This window comes from Dicentrarchus labrax, unplaced genomic scaffold (genome assembly GCF_905237075.1).
Source record: "Dicentrarchus labrax unplaced genomic scaffold, dlabrax2021, whole genome shotgun sequence".
Classification (NCBI taxonomy): Eukaryota; Metazoa; Chordata; class Actinopteri; family Moronidae; genus Dicentrarchus; species Dicentrarchus labrax.
The window spans coordinates 14,700-33,315 of NW_026136721.1; the positions used below are offsets into that span (position 1 = coordinate 14,700).

At 39.3% G+C, this 18,616-nt stretch overlaps 1 protein-coding gene and 1 long non-coding RNA gene across 3 annotated transcripts in view; both read right to left on the reverse strand.

The window, feature by feature from the left end:
• The window catches only part of LOC127355190 (uncharacterized), a 212,150-nt gene that overhangs the window by 13,808 nt on the left and 179,726 nt on the right, over positions 1 to 18,616 (reverse strand). For both annotated transcript variants that reach the window (XM_051385710.1, XM_051385711.1), the window contains 4 exons: positions 16,774 to 16,947; positions 15,975 to 16,148; positions 15,096 to 15,269; positions 11,206 to 11,379 (listed from right to left, as the gene is read on the reverse strand). In XM_051385710.1, coding sequence (XP_051241670.1) covers positions 11,206 to 11,379; positions 15,096 to 15,269; positions 15,975 to 16,148; positions 16,774 to 16,947 — 696 coding nt within the window. The remainder of the gene's footprint in view (positions 1 to 11,205; positions 11,380 to 15,095; positions 15,270 to 15,974; positions 16,149 to 16,773; positions 16,948 to 18,616) is intronic.
• On the reverse strand, positions 2,511 to 2,989 carry LOC127355255 (uncharacterized). Its single transcript, XR_007881710.1, has 2 exons — positions 2,841 to 2,989; positions 2,511 to 2,672 (listed from the first exon to the last, which is right to left on the reverse strand). It is a non-coding gene; the product is annotated as an uncharacterized LOC127355255 (long non-coding RNA).

Consider the following 18,616-nt stretch of genomic DNA (forward strand, 5'->3'; position numbering starts at 1 on the left):
AAGGGTGACGAGAATGAAGCAAAATATTTCCATAACATTCAATGAAAAAACCAAGACCCCAAAGACCCAAAAATCGGAGGGATGCTATGTTTGAAGAGCAAGTAAATTCTCTCTGTCCCATAGCATCTAGTGAAAAATACCTGGCTGCCTGGATACTTCAGTGCAAACCTCCAGGTACGAAGACACAAAAAAACCCCTAAAAACCCACTGAGAGACAGAGAACATCGAAAGGGCACATTGTTTGAGGAGCCATACAAAAACTGTCTGATGAGGGAGATCATAGCACCGAGTGGGCATAGGTGAGGGGCTTTATATAAACATACAGAGACTATGATGTGAATTGTGATTTAAAATGAGTCATGCAACATAAAAAATAAAACAAAAACTTTTTGTCTTGCAGGTCTGAAAGCTTGAGAACATGTTAATTTTGTTGTTTTGTTGTTGTTTGTAATGGTTATTAGAACGCCTGTAAAGTGGAGTGATGTAGCTGAAAGTCCCATGCTCAAGAATGCCTCTTGTCCAATCAGATCCAGCAGGGATACACCAGAAAAGTCATTGTCAGGCTAAGCCAGTCAGAGGCAGAGTACAGCGGGTCATGCCTTTGCCAGAGGAGGGTTAGTTACTTTGCATCCTTGAGCTAATCAAAATCCACTCCTGGTCATATCCAAATCTTCAGTCACTCCCTCCTTCCCATCATGACCACCAAACTCCATCAGGGGGGAATCTACTGATGTCACATTGGGGTCTAATTGCCAAACATTTATTATTTAATTGTTTCCTTTCAAAAAGTCAGAAAGGCAAAAATGACCTAAATAGATTTTTGCTTCACATGCATGCAATATCATGCATGCGCTGTGTGTCCTACATGTTGACCTGCGGTGGATGCAACAGTTACGTGAATCTTATCTAAAAGACAAAGCAACATTCATCAGGTCGGTTTACAGTAGAAACTGTCTCTTACTTTGTGTCTGAGGGTCCAGGTTCATTGCTGAAATATGGGGGTGACTCTTTGGAGCGGTGACTCTTCATAGACAGACAACTGGATACTGGACATTCTACCCTCTGTAGGTGGAACTGACCTCTGCAAGCAAAAAAATATATTTTTATCAAAATCACTTCAGATCAAGCATACATTGACAATAACATATGAAAAAATATTATAAACATAATAAAAGACAACTATGTAAACAGGTTAACCTATTCTATTAAAATATTGTTTAATTAAAAAGGGTACATATTTCTGTATACCATGTAGCAGTAACAAAATTCATAAGAACGATGCACTGTAAGAAAAAATCTTTAAACCTTTATATATGCATCTACACTTCTTGCTCAGTTTTCCCAGTGAGACCTGGGTCTTTACACTACAGGCAGCAGCCCACTCCTCGTTAGAGAGGCTGTGGAGATGAGCGCCAATCAATGCATCGGGGAAAATAAATGTAGAAAGAAACTATATCTTTTGAATGTGTTTTTTTAAGCATTTCAAGACCATCTTAGTTTCTCCTTTGTACTTCGAAGGATAGGCTGAAGTGAGGGAGTATCAATCTACAACTACACCACTAAAGTGCCATTAAATTCTACACACTGATCCTTTAGAACAGGCCTAAATAAACCCCAACACCCTTGATTTTTTTTCAAGTGACAAAAATTGCATATTATAAGCGGCAACTCTCTGTACTATGTTATTTAAATGGAAGCTGTACAGTTTCTGCAAAAATATGTGCAAAACATCACAGTATTAAGTATAAAGAATATTTGGACAATTGGTCCAGGTTCATCTGCTTCACATGCACACACTATCACGCATGCGCTGTGTTGTCCTGCACGTTGACCTGCGGTGTAACGTAAACTCGACCAGTATGACAGAAACAAATTCTCAGAGGGAGTTAAAAGGTTACAGTGTCTTACTTTGTGTCTGAGGGTCCAGGTTCATTGCTGAAGTATGGGGGTGACTCTTTGGAACGATGACTCTTCATAGACAGACAGCTGGACACTGGACACTCTTCTCTCTGTATGTGGCACTGACCTCTGCAAACACAAATGAATATAAAATGTGGGGGTTGCCTTTATTGGATAGGACAGCTAAGAGTGACAGGAAAGGGAGGCAGAGAGAGGGGACGACATGCAGCAAAGGGCAACTGGATTTGAATATATGGCCGCTTCAGAAAAGATCCAGCTTTGGTTTATATGATGCTGAGGCAAAGAAATAAGAAATGATAATCTGCTCAAAATTCATCCAAAGTTGGACACACCCTTCCTGCAGTTTCTGTGCTCACTGTTTGGGTTAAACTGTTGTTGTGTACTGAACTGATATTGTTTCGTATTGAATATAATATAAAATATGTCACATAGTGAGGGGACGTCAGTTTACTCAATGAGAGAAAAGGTTGGGAACCACTACAATAGTTAACTGTCGTAAACAAGCCCATATTTTTCACTAAAATCAAGTCAAAAAGATGTGGTTCAATACCACTACAATGCTGTCTTGTTATTGCATGATGACAAAGAGACAGTTTTCCATTAATTTATTGATGGATTGGATTCTAAACATTTGAAATGATATATATAAACTGCAGACTATGCAGTAACATCACTTCACGAACATGAATATTTCAGGAATACAGCCTTCATCCTATTTTGTATCTAATTGTTCTCCAACTGTCTTCATCATTCTGAAACCAGAACACAACAAATGTTGAAAATGACTCAGTCACTCCTAAAAAGAGGCAAAAATTGTCTGATGTTTTTATTTTTAAGTTAAATAACATAGCTAGGGTAGGAATTTGAAACATATTTTTGCTCGACTATGCAGGATTAAAGTTCACAAGTAAGACTCTTACTGTGTGTCTGAGGCTCCAGGTTCATCACTGAAGTCTGGGGGGTTATCTTTGGAAAAGTCACTCTTCACAGACAGTATGATGGACATCGGACATTCTGCTCTGTCCTCCTCTTCCTCGTCACAATCACTCATCTTCAGGTCTGACGTCAGTCTGAGAGGTAAAACAGTAACACTGACTGTGAGCTCAGAGCACAGAATCAGGAAACGAGACTGAACAGGAAGTCACGCACGATCCTGCTATCCCAACACACACACACACACACACACACACACACACACACACACACACACACACACACACACCAGCACTCCACTTGTCATGACTTGCATGTCACACAGATGAATGAAACAGTTCCTTCTAACATTTCTTTCCTTTACAGGTGAAAATAATAACAGTGTTGTATTAACACTCACTCTGCCTCAGCCCTCAGTTATACTCCTCTTGCTCTGTCAATTCAAAATGGACTCTGACTGGTTTTAGGGTTTGTTGTTTGCTGTTTGTGGTTCCTCCCTCCCTTTTTTCATTCAACTGACTCGGTGGCTCCACCCATTTTTATTTCCTTGAAATCACATGATCACTGAGCATGTGTGTGTGTGTGTGTGTGTGTGTGTGTGTGTGTGTTGCTTACACAGATCAGGTTTTGCTATCATCATCATTTGCATCCCTCTTGCTTGAACAGCTTCAGTATAAAACGTAGCAGCTCAGAACTGTACCAGAGTGCAGTACTTGAGTAAATGTACTTGGTGCAGCAGTGGGGTCCCTGTATGTTATACAGTAGCTCAAATATAAGAAAATATGGAATCTGGAAGTATAAATATGGGACTTTTATTCTTCAATTTCTCCACATTGGTACAGTAAAAATGCTTGATATTAAGTATACTTGTAGTCTTAGATGTGTAGAAGTCAAATATACCATCAGTAGCCAGGAAACACTGAGCAATATGTTTTTACAGTACCTCAAATACGGTCAAATAAGCAATCTCTGGAGGCATAAATATGAGACTTTTATTTTGGCATTTCTCCACACTGGTGCAGTAAAGATACTTGATATAAAGTCTTTTTTATTCATCAGGGGCGCATGAAACACTTTAATGTAAGATATTTTAATTATAGCTTACGGCTCTAAATACCTTTATTTTGAAAACTAGAAGTAAATACGCTGTTTCTCCGCATTTACCATAATGCTGAGAATACTTGTACACTCTAAATTTAAGTGCGGCTGATTTGACCACGGAGATCGAACTCACGGCTGGATTGACCGCAGTCTACTAGCCTACTGTTTCTTCTCCACAGCACCGTCCTGTAAATAATAATACATTTTATTTATAAGCGCTTTTCTAAATACTCAAAGACACTTTACATAAAAAACAAACAAACATAAAAGCAGCCAAACAACATCAAATAGTAAAACATTAAAAACACATCAGACTTAGCTAAACATTAAAAGCAATTTTAAAAAGGTGTGTTTTTGTCAGTGATTTGAATGTTGGAAGGTCGGTACAGTCACGGATGGGTTTGGGGAGAGAGTTCCAGAGGGAGGGGGCAGCTACAGAGAACGCTCTGTCGCCCCAGGTTCGGTGCTTGGTCCGGGGTGGAGGAGTCAGGAGGTTTGCTTCAGATGAGCGGAGGCTGCGGGATGGATTGTGGCGATGGAGCAGGTCAGTGAGGTAGGAAGGAGCCTGGTTATGGAGGGCTTTGTGTGTAAGGAGGAGGATTTTGAACTGAATGCGCTGTGGAACTGGGAGCCAGTGGAGGGTCTGGAGGACGGGAGTGATGTGATCACGGGTGCGGGTGTGGGTGAGCATACGTGCTGCAGAGTTTTGGATGTATTGTAGCTTATTTAGAGTTTTGGATGGTGTGCCATAGAGGATGCTGTTGCAGTAGTCGATTCTGGAGGTGATGAAGGCGTGGATGAGGGTTTCAGCAGCAGAGAAGGAGAGTGATGGGCGAAGACGGGCAATGTTCTTGAGATGAAAGAAGGCAGTTCTCGTGATTAGGTTTATGTGATGTTCAAAGGAGAGGTTAGTGTCAAAGATGACTCCGAGGTTGCGACTGTGGGGGGATGGAGACAGGGTGGAGTTGTCAATGGTGAGGTGGAAACTGTCTGTGGTTTTGGTGAGGGATTTGGGGCCGATAATGATAAGGTCTGATTTGTCACAGTTGAGTTTGAGAAATGACAACATCCGGTCTCAGAATATGAAACAACAGGCCTTTTTTCTGTTTCTGTTTTCTAGTGATGTTATTTTTTGTTATATGAAATAGAAAATGAAAATCGAATCATTTTTTTAATTTCGCTCATCCCTTTCTGACCATGAAAAAGAAAAACGCCTTGTATTTCAATTTTAATTTTTGTATTTTAAAACGAAAATCAAATAACCACTCGTTTTCTGTTTTTAATACCCGTTTCTGAAAGGAAAATCCAATGACCAAAACATACACGGACCCAGTGGAAATAAAGAAAACAAAGATGGTGGTTTGGTGTTTGACTTCATGAATGGTCCGTGTATGTTTTGGTCATTGGATTTTCCTTTCAGAAACGGGTATTAAAAAACAGAAAACGAGTGGTTATTTGATTTTCGTTTTAAAATACAAAAATTAAAATTGAAATACAAGGCGTTTTTCTTTTCATGGTCAGAAAGGGATGAGCGAAATTTAAAAATGATTCGATTTTCATTTTGTATTTCATATAACAAAAAATAAAATCACTAGAAAACAGAAACAGAAAAAGGCCTGTTGTTTCATATTCTGAGACCGGATGTTGTCATTTACAGGACGGTGCTGTGGAGAAGAAACAGTAGGCTAGTAGACTGCGGTCAATCCAGCCGTGAGTCCGATCTCCGTGGTCAAATCAGCCGCACTTAAATTTAGAGTGTACAAGTATTCTCAGCATTATGGTAAATGCGGAGAAACAGCGTATTTACTTCCGGTTTTCAAAATAAAGGTATTTAGAGCCGTAAATTAAAATATGTTACATTAAAGTGTTTCATGTGCCCCTGATGAAAAAAAAACACTTTATATCAAGTATCTTTACTGCACCAGTGTGGAGAAATGCCAAAATAAAAGTCTCATATTTATGCCTCCAGAGATTGCATATTTGACCATATTTGAGGTACTGTAAAAACATATTGCTCAGTGTTTCCTGGCTACTGATGGTATATTTGACTTTTACACATATGAGACTACAAACATACTTAATATCAAGCATTTTTACTGTACCAATTTGGAGAAATTCAACAATAAAAGTCCATATTTGTACCTCCAAGTGGTATTTTCATATATTTGAGCTACTGTAAAAACACTTTGCTCAATAATTCCTGGCTATGGATGATATATTTGACTTCTACACATCTAAGACTACAAGTATACTTAATATCAAGCATTTTTACAGTACCAATTTGGAGAAATTGAAGAATAAAAGTCCCAAAGTTGAAGTTAAAACTAATTATTTTTCCCTTTTACCTACAAATGGACACAGCAGAGCAGCAAAATAAGAAGAATGTGGACTGCATTGCATTTTGTGAGAAAAGTAAACAAATTAGAATTGTGTAGGATTTTGTGTTTAGTGTTTATATTATCAAGATGTTATTAAACATTTGTGTGAAATTTTGTCATGATTACTGCAGCATTATTGAAGTATAATGAAAATGTTTCACCCATAGCCTGGAAATATTGAGCAATATGTTTTTACAGTAGCTCAAAAATATAAGAAAATATGGAATCTGGAAGTATAAATATGGGACCAAATTTGTACAGTAAAAATGCTTGATATTAAGTATGTTTGTAGTCTCATATGTGTAAAAGTCAAATATACCATCAGTAGCCAGGAAACACTGAGCAATATGTTTTTACAGTACCTCAAATATGGTCAAATATGCAATCTCTGGAGGCATAAATATGAGGCTTTTATTTTGGCATTTCTCCACACTGGTGCAGTAAAGATACTTGATATAAAGTGTTTTTTTTTCATCAGGGGCACATGAAACACTTTAATGTAACATATTTTAATTATAGCTTACGGCTCTAAATACCTTTATTTTGAAAACCGGAAGTAAATACGCTGTTTCTCCGCATTTACCATAATGCTGAGAATACTTGTACACTCTAAATTTAAGTGCGGCTGATTTGACCACGGAGATCGGACTCACGGCTGGATTGAACGCAGTCTACTAGTCTACTGTTTCTTCTACACAGCACGGTCCTGTAAATGACAACATCCGGTCTCAGAATATGAAAAAACAGGCCTTTTTTCTGTTTCTGTTTTCTAGTGATTTTAATTTTTGTTATATGAAATAGAAAATGAAAATCGAATCATTTTTTTAATTTCGCTCATCCCTTTCTGACCATGAAAAAGAAAAACGCCTTGTATTTCAATTTTAATTTTTGTATTTTAAAACGAAAATCAAATAACCACTCGTTTTCTGTTTTTTAATACCCGTTTCTGAAAGGAAAATCCAATGACCAAAACATACACGGACCATGAATCTAATCCAGCTGCAGCTGTTTTTAAGAAAACCTAGATTTATAATAAAAAATGTTATGTTGACTTTATCTATCTTATAAATCCAACTTTTTATCTCATAGTTGGGTGATTGCTTCAAGACTTCCAACTCCAGCTACTATTACAGCCTTTACTACAACTGCTACAGCTACTACTTCTCCTACTGCTGCTACTGCTTGGACTGAACTGACTATCAGTGTGTTCAGTGGAGCAGTGCAGTAATACTACTAATGGAACAGTCTTATTTCAAACCCTCAGTTAACTTTGATTCAGTGATTGATTACACCTGCAGCAGTTAATGATCAGTGTGTCAGTACGGAGATATTTTCAACAGAAGCAAATTTTTCAAACATGCTGTGCTGCTCACTGGCGTGATTAAAGCACTTGGCCCATAACCACATGGTGTACATGTTCCTCAACTATAACTTTAAGACTAAACTATTTCCAGCTTTGAGCTGTTTCTGATCTAATATACAATAACACATGGTTGATTTGGTGACTGATTAAACCTGTTTTTCCACAGTAAAGAAAATTGCTAAGAAACAATAGCACCACCTACTGTCCACAAGAATTGTTTCAATCATGTTTTGAGCAAAACTTCTCTGGTTCCAGCTTCTCAAATGTTATGATTTTATGTTTATATGTGACAGTAATTGTAATAAGGTAACAGATGATTGAGAAGGTATTATAGCTGATAATGAAAATAATCCTCAGTCATCAGCACTGAAATGACAAAGAAGCATGGCAGCATAGATGACTAAAACGTATACATTTGTGAAACAACAGACCGATCATCATCCTCATCATAATCATCTGCTTAAAAAAAAACACACAGCAATCTTTTAGCCAAACAATAGGACTTTAATGAAAGCAATAATAAAAACATAAATATTTGTTCCATTTTTTCAAAATGAAAAATGTTTGCCTTTTTTAAATATGCCAAATAATGTAATTCTTTAAAATCATTTTTAAACTGATGATGCAAACACAACAACCAACCCCACCATAAATATGCACTGAAAATCAACATTGCAGTTAATTTCTTTTATTCCACTGTTTCTTCAGAAATGTACATTTCATTACTTTATTGTCTAATAAATTCAGTTTAACGGTAATTAACACACACACACACACACACACACACACACACACACACACACACACACACACACACACACACACACACACACACACACACACACACACACACACACACACACACACACACACACACACACACACACGCACACACAACAAGATCAATAAAATCAACTTTCAGAACTGCTCACTACTGCCCTCTAATGTATATCACTGGAACAAGAGTCTTTGAAAGTTTAAATGCACTACTAACAGAGCCCACAAACTTACAGGTTCCAGGTGGTTGAGTGTGGAGCAGAAGGAGTGGAGGAGTCTCAGTGTGTCTGCAGAGACTGTGTAGAAGGACAGAGCAGCAGCAGAGCAGTCCAGATACACTGATGATACTCTGTCACATCCAGAGGAACACACAGGGATGATGGTGGACTTGACATTGTGTCTGACAGTGGAGCTGATCTCAGAGCAGTTCAGACTGCAGCACTGAGAGTCATCTCCACTGGTTGTGATTCCTCTGTCAGTCACTGCTGGATGAAGCTCTCCTCTCCACTCTACCTCCCAGTAACATGGCCCAGTCAGAGCTGATGCTGCTGCTTCAACCTCTCTGGATCATCAGGACACAGCTGATCCTCCAACACAACCTCCTTCCTCACCACTCACACTCTGACTGAGATCACTTCCAGCTGATGAGAGAAGAAGACAGACAACAGGAGTCATAAATCAGTGTTTACAGAGACTCCCTCCATCAGCACATCCAGTATAAAGAGCAGCAGGGACTTCAGTCCAGTTCAGACCAGCAGTGGAGCGGCTGTGTAGTGTAGCCTGCTTCCTTTCAGCTCTCATGTTAACGTATTGGAGTGAACACACTGAGCTGAAGCTCACAGACCTGCAGACACTTTGGACATCAAGTCTGTTGACTCTGCAGATTTCACTGAAGTACACAGTGGAAATAAAGTGCTGAGAGTCCCTGAATGCATCATTACTGCAGAAACAGAGAGGCATTCACTGCCCACTGGAATGATGCATTTACTGCTGTTAGGGTTCAAACTAAAAAAAAAACTGTCTCAGTCACATTTGAATGATTCATCTGATTTTGAAATATTACAGGACAGATCTGTAAATATGGAGTCTGTTTAAAATAATATAAAACATATTTGGACTAAACAAAAGACAAATGGACAGATATATATCTGATGTTAAAGGTCCGACATGTTCATACAAAGACTGAACAATAGCTGTGATTACTGGACTTCAGCAGAGGTTCTGGTCTGCACAAAGACCACATGGTCACTAAATATAATGATGGTTCTTTGAAATAAGATCCAGTGGTTTGCAGGCTTCAGTCAGACTGATCTTAGAGCTGTGACAAAGATGAACTGATCAGGGCACCTGGTTAGCTCAGTCGGTAGAGCTGGTGACCCATGTACGGAGTTGCTGCAGTGGCCTGTGTTCAAATCCAACCTGTGGCCTTTTGCTGTGTGTCATCCCCTCTCTCTCTGCCCCCCTTTCCTGTCTATCTACGGCTGTCACTATACAATGAAGGCAATAAAAGGCCAAAAAAAAAACTTTAAAAAAAAAAAAAAAAGATTAACTGATCAGTTGCTTAGTGTTGAAGTGATAGAAAAAACATGTTGATATCAGATTGGCTGAGTGAGGACCACTGTCTCTGCACATCTTGATGCTGGAATCCAGCATCACATCAACTCAAACACATGATCACAACAAGCTTCTCTCTCTCTCTGTCTGCCTGTCACCATTCTCCTCTCACAGCTTCACTGAGCAAAGCAGCACATACTGTATCTGTCTTTGGTACAATACTGCTGGAACCAGCATGGACTTACTCCAACCCTCTACTGACCTCAGAGTCTCCAGAGTCTCCAGTCTACAGTGTGGACTCTCCACAAGATCAGACAGCAGCTTCACTCCTGAATCCTGCAGATTGTTGAGACTCAGGTCCAGATCTCTCAGATGGGAGGGGTTGGACTTCAGAGCTGAGACCAGATAATCACAGCTGATCTCTGACAAACTGCAGTTCCACAATCTGAATAAAGAATAAATGATGTAAGTTTAGAAGACAATGTTGCTGCTTGAAATCATTTGAAAAAGAGCTCTCATTAATATTAATGACAACGTGCTGCTGCTTCAATAAAGACGTAGTGACTTCAGCTCTTAACCTCTGCCAGCTCCACCAGTGGCTCCATCTATACAAACTCATGTTGTGGAGCCGTACACAAAGAAAAACCCACAGAAACTGATTGAAGGTTCCACTCAAGATCCCAAAGTTTACAAAGATGTCAAATATGTCAGAATGCATTTGGGAGAAATTTGAACAAAAGACATCTACAATATTTCTTTTAGGAAAAGTGGAGTCATAAAATCAATATAAACATCATATAGCTTCATACAAATGTTGGAACAATAAAACTGAATATATTTGTTGTTGTCTAATATTTAAAATAGATAATTATTCATTGTATTTATTATGATTTATTTTAAAACACATGCTGTGAAATCTAAAATGAAAATCAGGAGTTTATGAAGGTCGGAGGGAATTATCCAGTTTAGGTTTTTCTTGTTATATTCAGGTTTTAAATGTGGAGCTCAACATTGCTCTGCCACAGTCAATGGACTAAACCACTGAAGAAGAAAACAGACTTTAGCATTAAGATACTCAGTGTGGATCAGTATAATATCAGCCTTATGTCTGCACTGTACTGTCAGCACAACTTTCACGTCACATTAATCTCAGCACAGAAGGAAAAAATGGTGTCTGACCTCAGAGTCTCCAGTCTACAGTGTGGACTCTCCAGAAAACCACACAGCAGCTTCACTCCTGAATCCTGCAGATTGTTGTTACTCAGCCTCAGCTCTCTCAGATGGGAGGGGTTGGACTTCAGAGCTGAGACCAGATAATCACAGCTGATCTCTGACAAACTGCAGTCCCTCAATCTGAATAAAGAATAAATGATGTAAGTTTAGAAGACAATGTTGCTCCTTGAAATCATTTGAAAAAGAGCTCTCATTAATATTAATGACAACGTGCTGCTGCTTCAATAAAGACGTAGTGACTTCAGCTCTTAACCTCTGCCAGCTCCACCGGTGGCTTCATCCTAAAGTTTCCAAAGATGTGAAATATGTAAATATATTTCAGAGTAATATTTCTTTTAGTAACAGCAGAGGATGAAATTGAACCAATATGAAAAAATGTAAGGATGATGAATGGATTGGGAATGGGTTGAGGGATGAATTGATGGATGAAGGAGTTCTGCGAGATGGCGGGAGGGAGCTGAGTGGGTGATGAGACTGAGATTTTCCATTTGGGGAGTCAGATGGTGGCTGAAAACGGTGGGACTAGAGTTGGAAAAGGGTCGGAGGCTGGTGCCAAATATCTGAATTTCTGTAACGAGAAATGAGAGGGTGCATCAGCGATTGTGTTTTTGTGACCTGGGACGTGAGAGGCTTGAATAATGAATTGATGCTGGGCTGAAACTAGGGTGAGCTTCCGCATGAACTGCATTATGTCTAGGCAGTGGGACCATCCCTTGTTTATGATGTCCATGATGGTGCTGTTGTCGGAGTGGATGGTGATGATTTTTTTGGACCAACTGTGATGCCAATGAATAGCTTCTATGATGACTGGGTACTTTTTGCAGATGGCGGAGAAATGAGAGAGATGAGAGCCAGGAGGAAATTTGAAATAAATAAAGAAATCTGGAGGACTTACTCAGTGGGCAGGGATGATTGGACTGAAACGGGGTCATGGATAATTGCAAGAAATTCCAGGGATGTGCGGGGGCCCTTTGTTATCTCTGGGGATAGAGGAACTCCAAGCTCATTGAAAGTGGAAATCGGAGTATTGAGACCATATGATGGGGGAGAAGATGATGGTGTGACTGTGAGAAAATCATGTTGGAGATGGATGATGTATGGGAGTTTGTAGTTATTTGTCAAGATCCAGTAGAGTTCTTCGGACAAGGAATTAAATATTTTTGAGCTGCTCTTGCACCCGAAGGTCAGGCGCAAGGCAAAGAAGTAGGCGTCAGTAGTCGGGGTGGATGGGAAGGACTTTAAATGCACTGGTGATGTCTGGTTGGACCACCAGGCTCTTTGGCTGGCAATGCCGATGAGGGAGATAGCGTGCCTGACTGTTACATATTGCAGTCTCTTTTTCGCTGAGTATTTCCTGGTGGCAATGCTGATTGGACTGATTCTCAATGTAGGGAAAGGTTGACTGGGAAATGGACCAATCATAAATGTATCTTTAATTACTTTATCCAGTAATTTGGCTGAGTTGTGGCATATGTAGGAGGAATCTGGCATGACCTGCAATCCTGGATGGAAACCGTTTGTGAAACCTTGTATGAGGTAGTCAACGATTTGTGGATCTGGGTGATTCTTTAAGGCGAGAGCGTTGGTATTCATTTGTGTATTCAGATACTTACACTTACACAAGTACTTAGTTGGATTATGAGGACAAGTGAATCTTGCGTGAGCTCCAAGAAGGAGCAGATGTGGAGGACACAGCAACTTGGGATGTTTCATCATTTGTTGAAGTTATTACAGACCATCCTCCTGTTGGTTGAATGTTTGTGGGTTTAGGGTTGTTAGATGGAGGAGGGGCTGTTGAGGGCACACTGCAAAAATTGGCGAGGCTACATTTATTTCAAGCTGAGGTTCGAGGAAAAGAAGCTGAAAGGGTGCATGTTGTGGCGGGATGGGATGGGGCGCCGCACTAGTCGCAATACTTGGAACCCAGAAGAGGTCGTGAATTTCTGCAAGGGAGAGTGGTGTTTTGTTGGGAGTCTGTGAAAAGTTTGAAAAGTTTTCCTTTGTTATCGCAGCTTCAGGTGAGCGACTGTCCACTAGGTATGGGAATTGATAAGAATTTAACGATTCCGATTCCGTTATCGATATTGCTTATCGATCCGATTCCTTATCGATTCTCTTATCGATTCTCTTATCGATTCTCTTATCGATTCTCTTATCGATTCTCATTGGGTGAGGGAATAAGTACAAATTTGTTTGTTTGTTTTAACTCGCTTTAATATCTGATCAGAAGACACAGCACAGAGTATACACAAATTATGTATAGCAACCTCAGAACAAACCTAAAAGTATACAAGCTACTTCTCAAAGTAAAGTCCAGGGACCCATAGCCTAGGGCAGTGTTTCTCAACCAGTATGCCATGGCACGCTAGTGTATGCCTTGAAAGATTATCAAGAGTGCCTTAGGATTAGGAAATTGTTAATTTTCACATTAATTGGTCCAGACAAAAAAATAAATGTTTGGCTTTTTAAGCCCAACTGCCATTATGTGCCATAAAAACTAAAAACACAGACCGAAATAGGGTGGCCATTTCCTTCACATCAAAAAGGAGGACACTTTGCATACACGGGGACATGCAAGCAGATATTTGTTTGGTATGATCCGGTTTTAAATTTTAATGTTTTTCCACCAGATTACATAAAGGTGCATACACATACCACATAGCTAATAATAAATATACAAGATACAGCTCATGACAACGTGCCCTTCCAATTCAGATTACATAGGTCTAATAAACATCATACAGAAACTGTTCTTAATGTTTTTATCTGGATAGATAAAGATTAAGTTCTCTGTCGCTTAGAGTTTGATTGACAGCCTGGTGGTAGCAACTGCGCATGAGCACGTGTTGTGGCGAATCAACACATGGCTCATTTGAATATAAAAATTAGCCATGTGTTGATAGGTAACAGTGTAACCAATGAAATGACTTATTGTGACACACATTTTTAGCCATAAGTATAATAATTTTTGTGCAGAAAAATTATCATGTCATTTAAAGTTACCTTCGGCATTGATAACAGATGGCGTCCCGTTAGCTCCGCTGCGGCTTGACTCACTTGTGTCGCTAGGTATTAGTGTATCAAACACGCCACAGTCCTGCAAATGAATTGCATGCTGTGTGGCCAAATGTTTCTGCATTTTGGAGGTAGTTCCCCCTTTGACGAAATGGAAACTTTACAAGTGTTGCAAGTGACCGTATTGTCTTCTTTTCGCGTGAAATATCACAAAATTTTAGAGCGCTTCTGCCTCGACATGTTCGCGGCGTTCTGAACCAAAACATCGCAGCACGTGTGTGACGTCATGACGCATTTGCAACGAGCGGAACCGATAAGCAGAATCGTTAAGCAGGCACGCTAACGGTTCCAAGGAATCGATTCACTGGGCACCGGTTCTGAAGAAGATTCCCATCCCTACTGTCTACTCTGATATGTTTGGAGCTGTGGGATGATGGGAGGGAAGGTGAGGTGAAATCGGGTCGCGATGCCTTTGCCTGGGATAGTTTGAAGGAGCAATGTCCCTCGGAGGCCAAAGATGAGGTCTTCCCCTGGAGCTGCTGGGGGTCAAAGGTGATGATGTTGGAGTTGTCGGTGGAGGATGGCTGGATGCATTGGGGAATGTGGATTGTTGAGCGTAGCCGAGGTGCCTGACGAGAAGGGAAGTTAGGTGGAGGAGAGGACTCAGAGATTTCAGAAGTTTGCTGAAAATCCTCTTCAAACAGTATGCTGAAGGGTTGAGGAGGAGCTTGTTTTTGTTGATGCAAATCATGTTTAAACTGAGTAACCACAACTTTCACATCACATTAATCTCAGCACAGAAATAAAAAATGGTGTCTGACCTCAGAGTCTCCAGTCTACAGTGTGGACTCTCCAGAAAGCCACACAGCAGCTTCACTCCTGAATCCTGCAGGTTGTTTTCACTCAGGTCCAGCTGAGTCAGATGGGAGGGGTTGGACTTCAGAGCTGAGACCAGATAATCACAGCTGATCTCTGACAAACTGCAATCACTCAATCTGAATAAAGAATAAATGAATATAAAAGTCACTTCATAATCCAATCAGATGTGTTCAGGTTTTAAACATTACTATGTCCTAATCAATGAACTTTTCTCTAAAATGAGTAGAGTGACTTTGTCATTGTGTTATTGTGGATCGTCATAATGTCAGCCTTCTACAGACATCATCCAAATGTCAGCAACAACACATTTGGATAACAACATTAATACACCTATTCATGTCAACACTGATCAATAACATGCTGCTGATCTCACTCAGGTCTGTAATTAGAGGATCAATACTATATTGATCCTTTAAACAGCTGCATGTGGAGATATGCATTGATCTGTATGTGTACTAAACAATCAATATCAATGATCAGACATTATTTGTGAAAACACATTGAAATCAACAGAAACCAAAGAAATATTTCTCCTTCAGTAAACTTGATCAGTTTAAAACAAATTTTAGTTCAGAGGATCTTCTGTATCCAGATGTGACCATTTACCAACAATTATAAACATTCATTTACTTTAACAACTAACAGTGGACATTTTCTACAGTTTCTTTAACAAACACAAGTCTTTGTGACTGCAGACTAAATTTAGTTCAACAAACATGAAAAAACTTTATGGATGTAAGTTATGTATGAACATAAATTAGGTTCAATTGTTAATTAAACATATCAGATCTACAACAGTAACAGAGAGTCAGTGAACTGACCTCAGAGTCTCCAGTCTACAGTGTGGACTCTCCAGAAAACCACACAGCAGCTTCACTCCTGAATCCTGCAGCTTGTTGAGACTCAGGTCCAGCTCTCTCAGATGGGAGGGGTTGGACTTCAGAGCTGAGCCTAGAGAAGAACAGCTGATCTCTGAGAGCTTACAGCCCCTCAAACTGAATAAAGAATAAATGATGTAAGTTTAGAAGACAATGTTCCTGAACCCAGTAGGATGCAGGTTGCAAACTGTAAAAGCCAAACACAAATAAAAACCCACAGAAATATGTCAGGATGGATTTTGGGGAAATGTGAACAAAAGACATCTACAATATTTCTTTTAGGAATAGTGGAGTAATAAAATAAAATCAGCTTCAGTTTAAACTATTCAGTCAGTATAAACATCATATAGCTTCATAACAATGAAATGAAATGAAAAGAAAAGAAAAAACTGAATTTATTTACTATTCTATGATAGTTTAAATTGTGATTATGTAAGTGTTATGTTTTCTTTTAAATCTATTTAAGAAACAAAGGGTAACATTTAAGATTAAATCAAGAGTTTAAGAGGTTCAGAGTGAATTATTCAGTGTAGATTCTTCTTGTTATATTCAGGTTTTAAATGTGGAGCTCAACATTGCTCTGCCACAGCCAATGGACTAAACCACTGAAGAAGAAAACAGACTTTAGCATTAAGATACTCAGTGTGGATCAGTATAATATCAGCCTTATGTCTGCACTTTACTGTCAGCACAACTTTCACATCAGATTCATCTCAGCACAGAAATAAAAATGGTGTCTGACCTCAGAGTCTCCAGTCTACAGTGTGGACTCTCCAGAAAACCACACAGCAGCTTCACTCCTGAATCCCGCAGATTGTTTCCACTCAGCTCCAGCTCTCTCAGATGGGAGGGGTTGGACTTCAGAGCTGAGACCAGATAATCACAGCTGATCTCTGACAAACTGCAGCCACTCAATCTGAATAAAGAATAAAAGATTAACATGAAAATGTTTTGAATGTGGAGCTCAACATTACTATGTCCATTTTCTGCTGAAACCAAACAGAAACCAAAGAAATATTTCTCCTTCAGTAAACTTGATCAGTTTAAAACAAATTCAGGTTCAGGTACATGATGAAACTATGGCGGGGGAAAAGTTCAGCCAACTAATTGGAAACTGTGTGTGTGTGTGTGTCTGTAGGATCAATATCATTGATCAGACGTTAATTGTGAAAACAAATATTAGTTCAGCAAGTAAACTTGATCAGTTTAAAACAAATATTAGTTCAGAGGATCTTCTGTATCCAGATGTGACCATTTACCAACAATTATAAACATTCGTTTACTTTAACAACTAACAGTGGACATTTTCTACAGTTTCTTTAACAAACACAAGTCTTTGTGACTGCAGACTAAATTTAGTTCAACAAACATTAAAATATGAACAAAGGGAAATGTTCAACTTTATGGATGTAAGTTATGTATGAACATAAATTAGGTTCAATTGTTAATTAAACATCAGATCTACAACAGTAACAGAGAGTCAGTGAACTGACCTCAGAGTCTCCAGTCTACAGTGTGGACTCTCCAGAAAACCACACAGCAGCTTCACTCCTGAATCCTGCAGATTGTTGTGACTCAGGTCCAGCTCTCTCAGATGGGAGGGGTTGGACTTCAGAGCTGAGGCCATGACTTTACAGTGAGTCTCTGAGAGCTTACAGCCAGAAAGTCTGTGATGACAGAGAATATAAAACTTGACGTTTAAAAATACTTTTTTTTAATATACTTAATTTACAGGTTTCATTTTTACAATGACAAGATATATTGAAAATACATATAAAACAATAAAAACACCAACAGAATTATATAAGGCTACCAGACACTTCACAAGATTACAAAAATGTCACAATGTCAACATGTTGGGAGTAAGGTAAAGTAGCATGGACAAGTGAACTGAACAAAACATCAAACCCACTCATTATCCACATAAGTAGAAGTACCTGTGGATGTGGGGTATTTGGCACTGGTCTAAGAAAGGTCCCCTTATTCTCTAAAATCTATTCTGTGTATTGGGTTTGTACACATGCAGTCTTTCAATTTGTATTACAGACAACATCTCCTTTAGCCAGTGTGCAAAGGCGGGGCAAAGTGGTAGACTTACAGGTCAAAAAAATATGTTCAGAGCAATCTTTATGTCATACACAAGTTCGAAAGTCTCTGCAGAGCATCCAAACATGGCCAGATTGTGGTTGGGTTGAATGTCTCTGGAATAGGCTTTTGAGAGCCACTCGAGAAAACTGCAGTTCAAAAGTTGTATAATATAGGGCAAATAAGAATCCAATCCTGCTAGTGATCCTTCAGCACACCAACACTTGTCACATTCAGGAGATGCAGTTCAGTTTTTGTTTTTGAGTAATACAGTCTATGCATCACCTTGTACTAGATTAACCTGTAGCGTGATTTAATAGAACAACAAGGACATTGCCCGTTCCCAGAACTCTGCTAATATCTCTGAATTCAAGTCATTGGCCCAGGCTTCCATAATAGGACCTGAAGAAACCAAAGTAGTAAAGCAAGTACTAGCAGTCTGGAATCTGGAGGGAATCCTTTTAAAAAATAACAAGTCATTGGGATGGCCTCATAGTGGA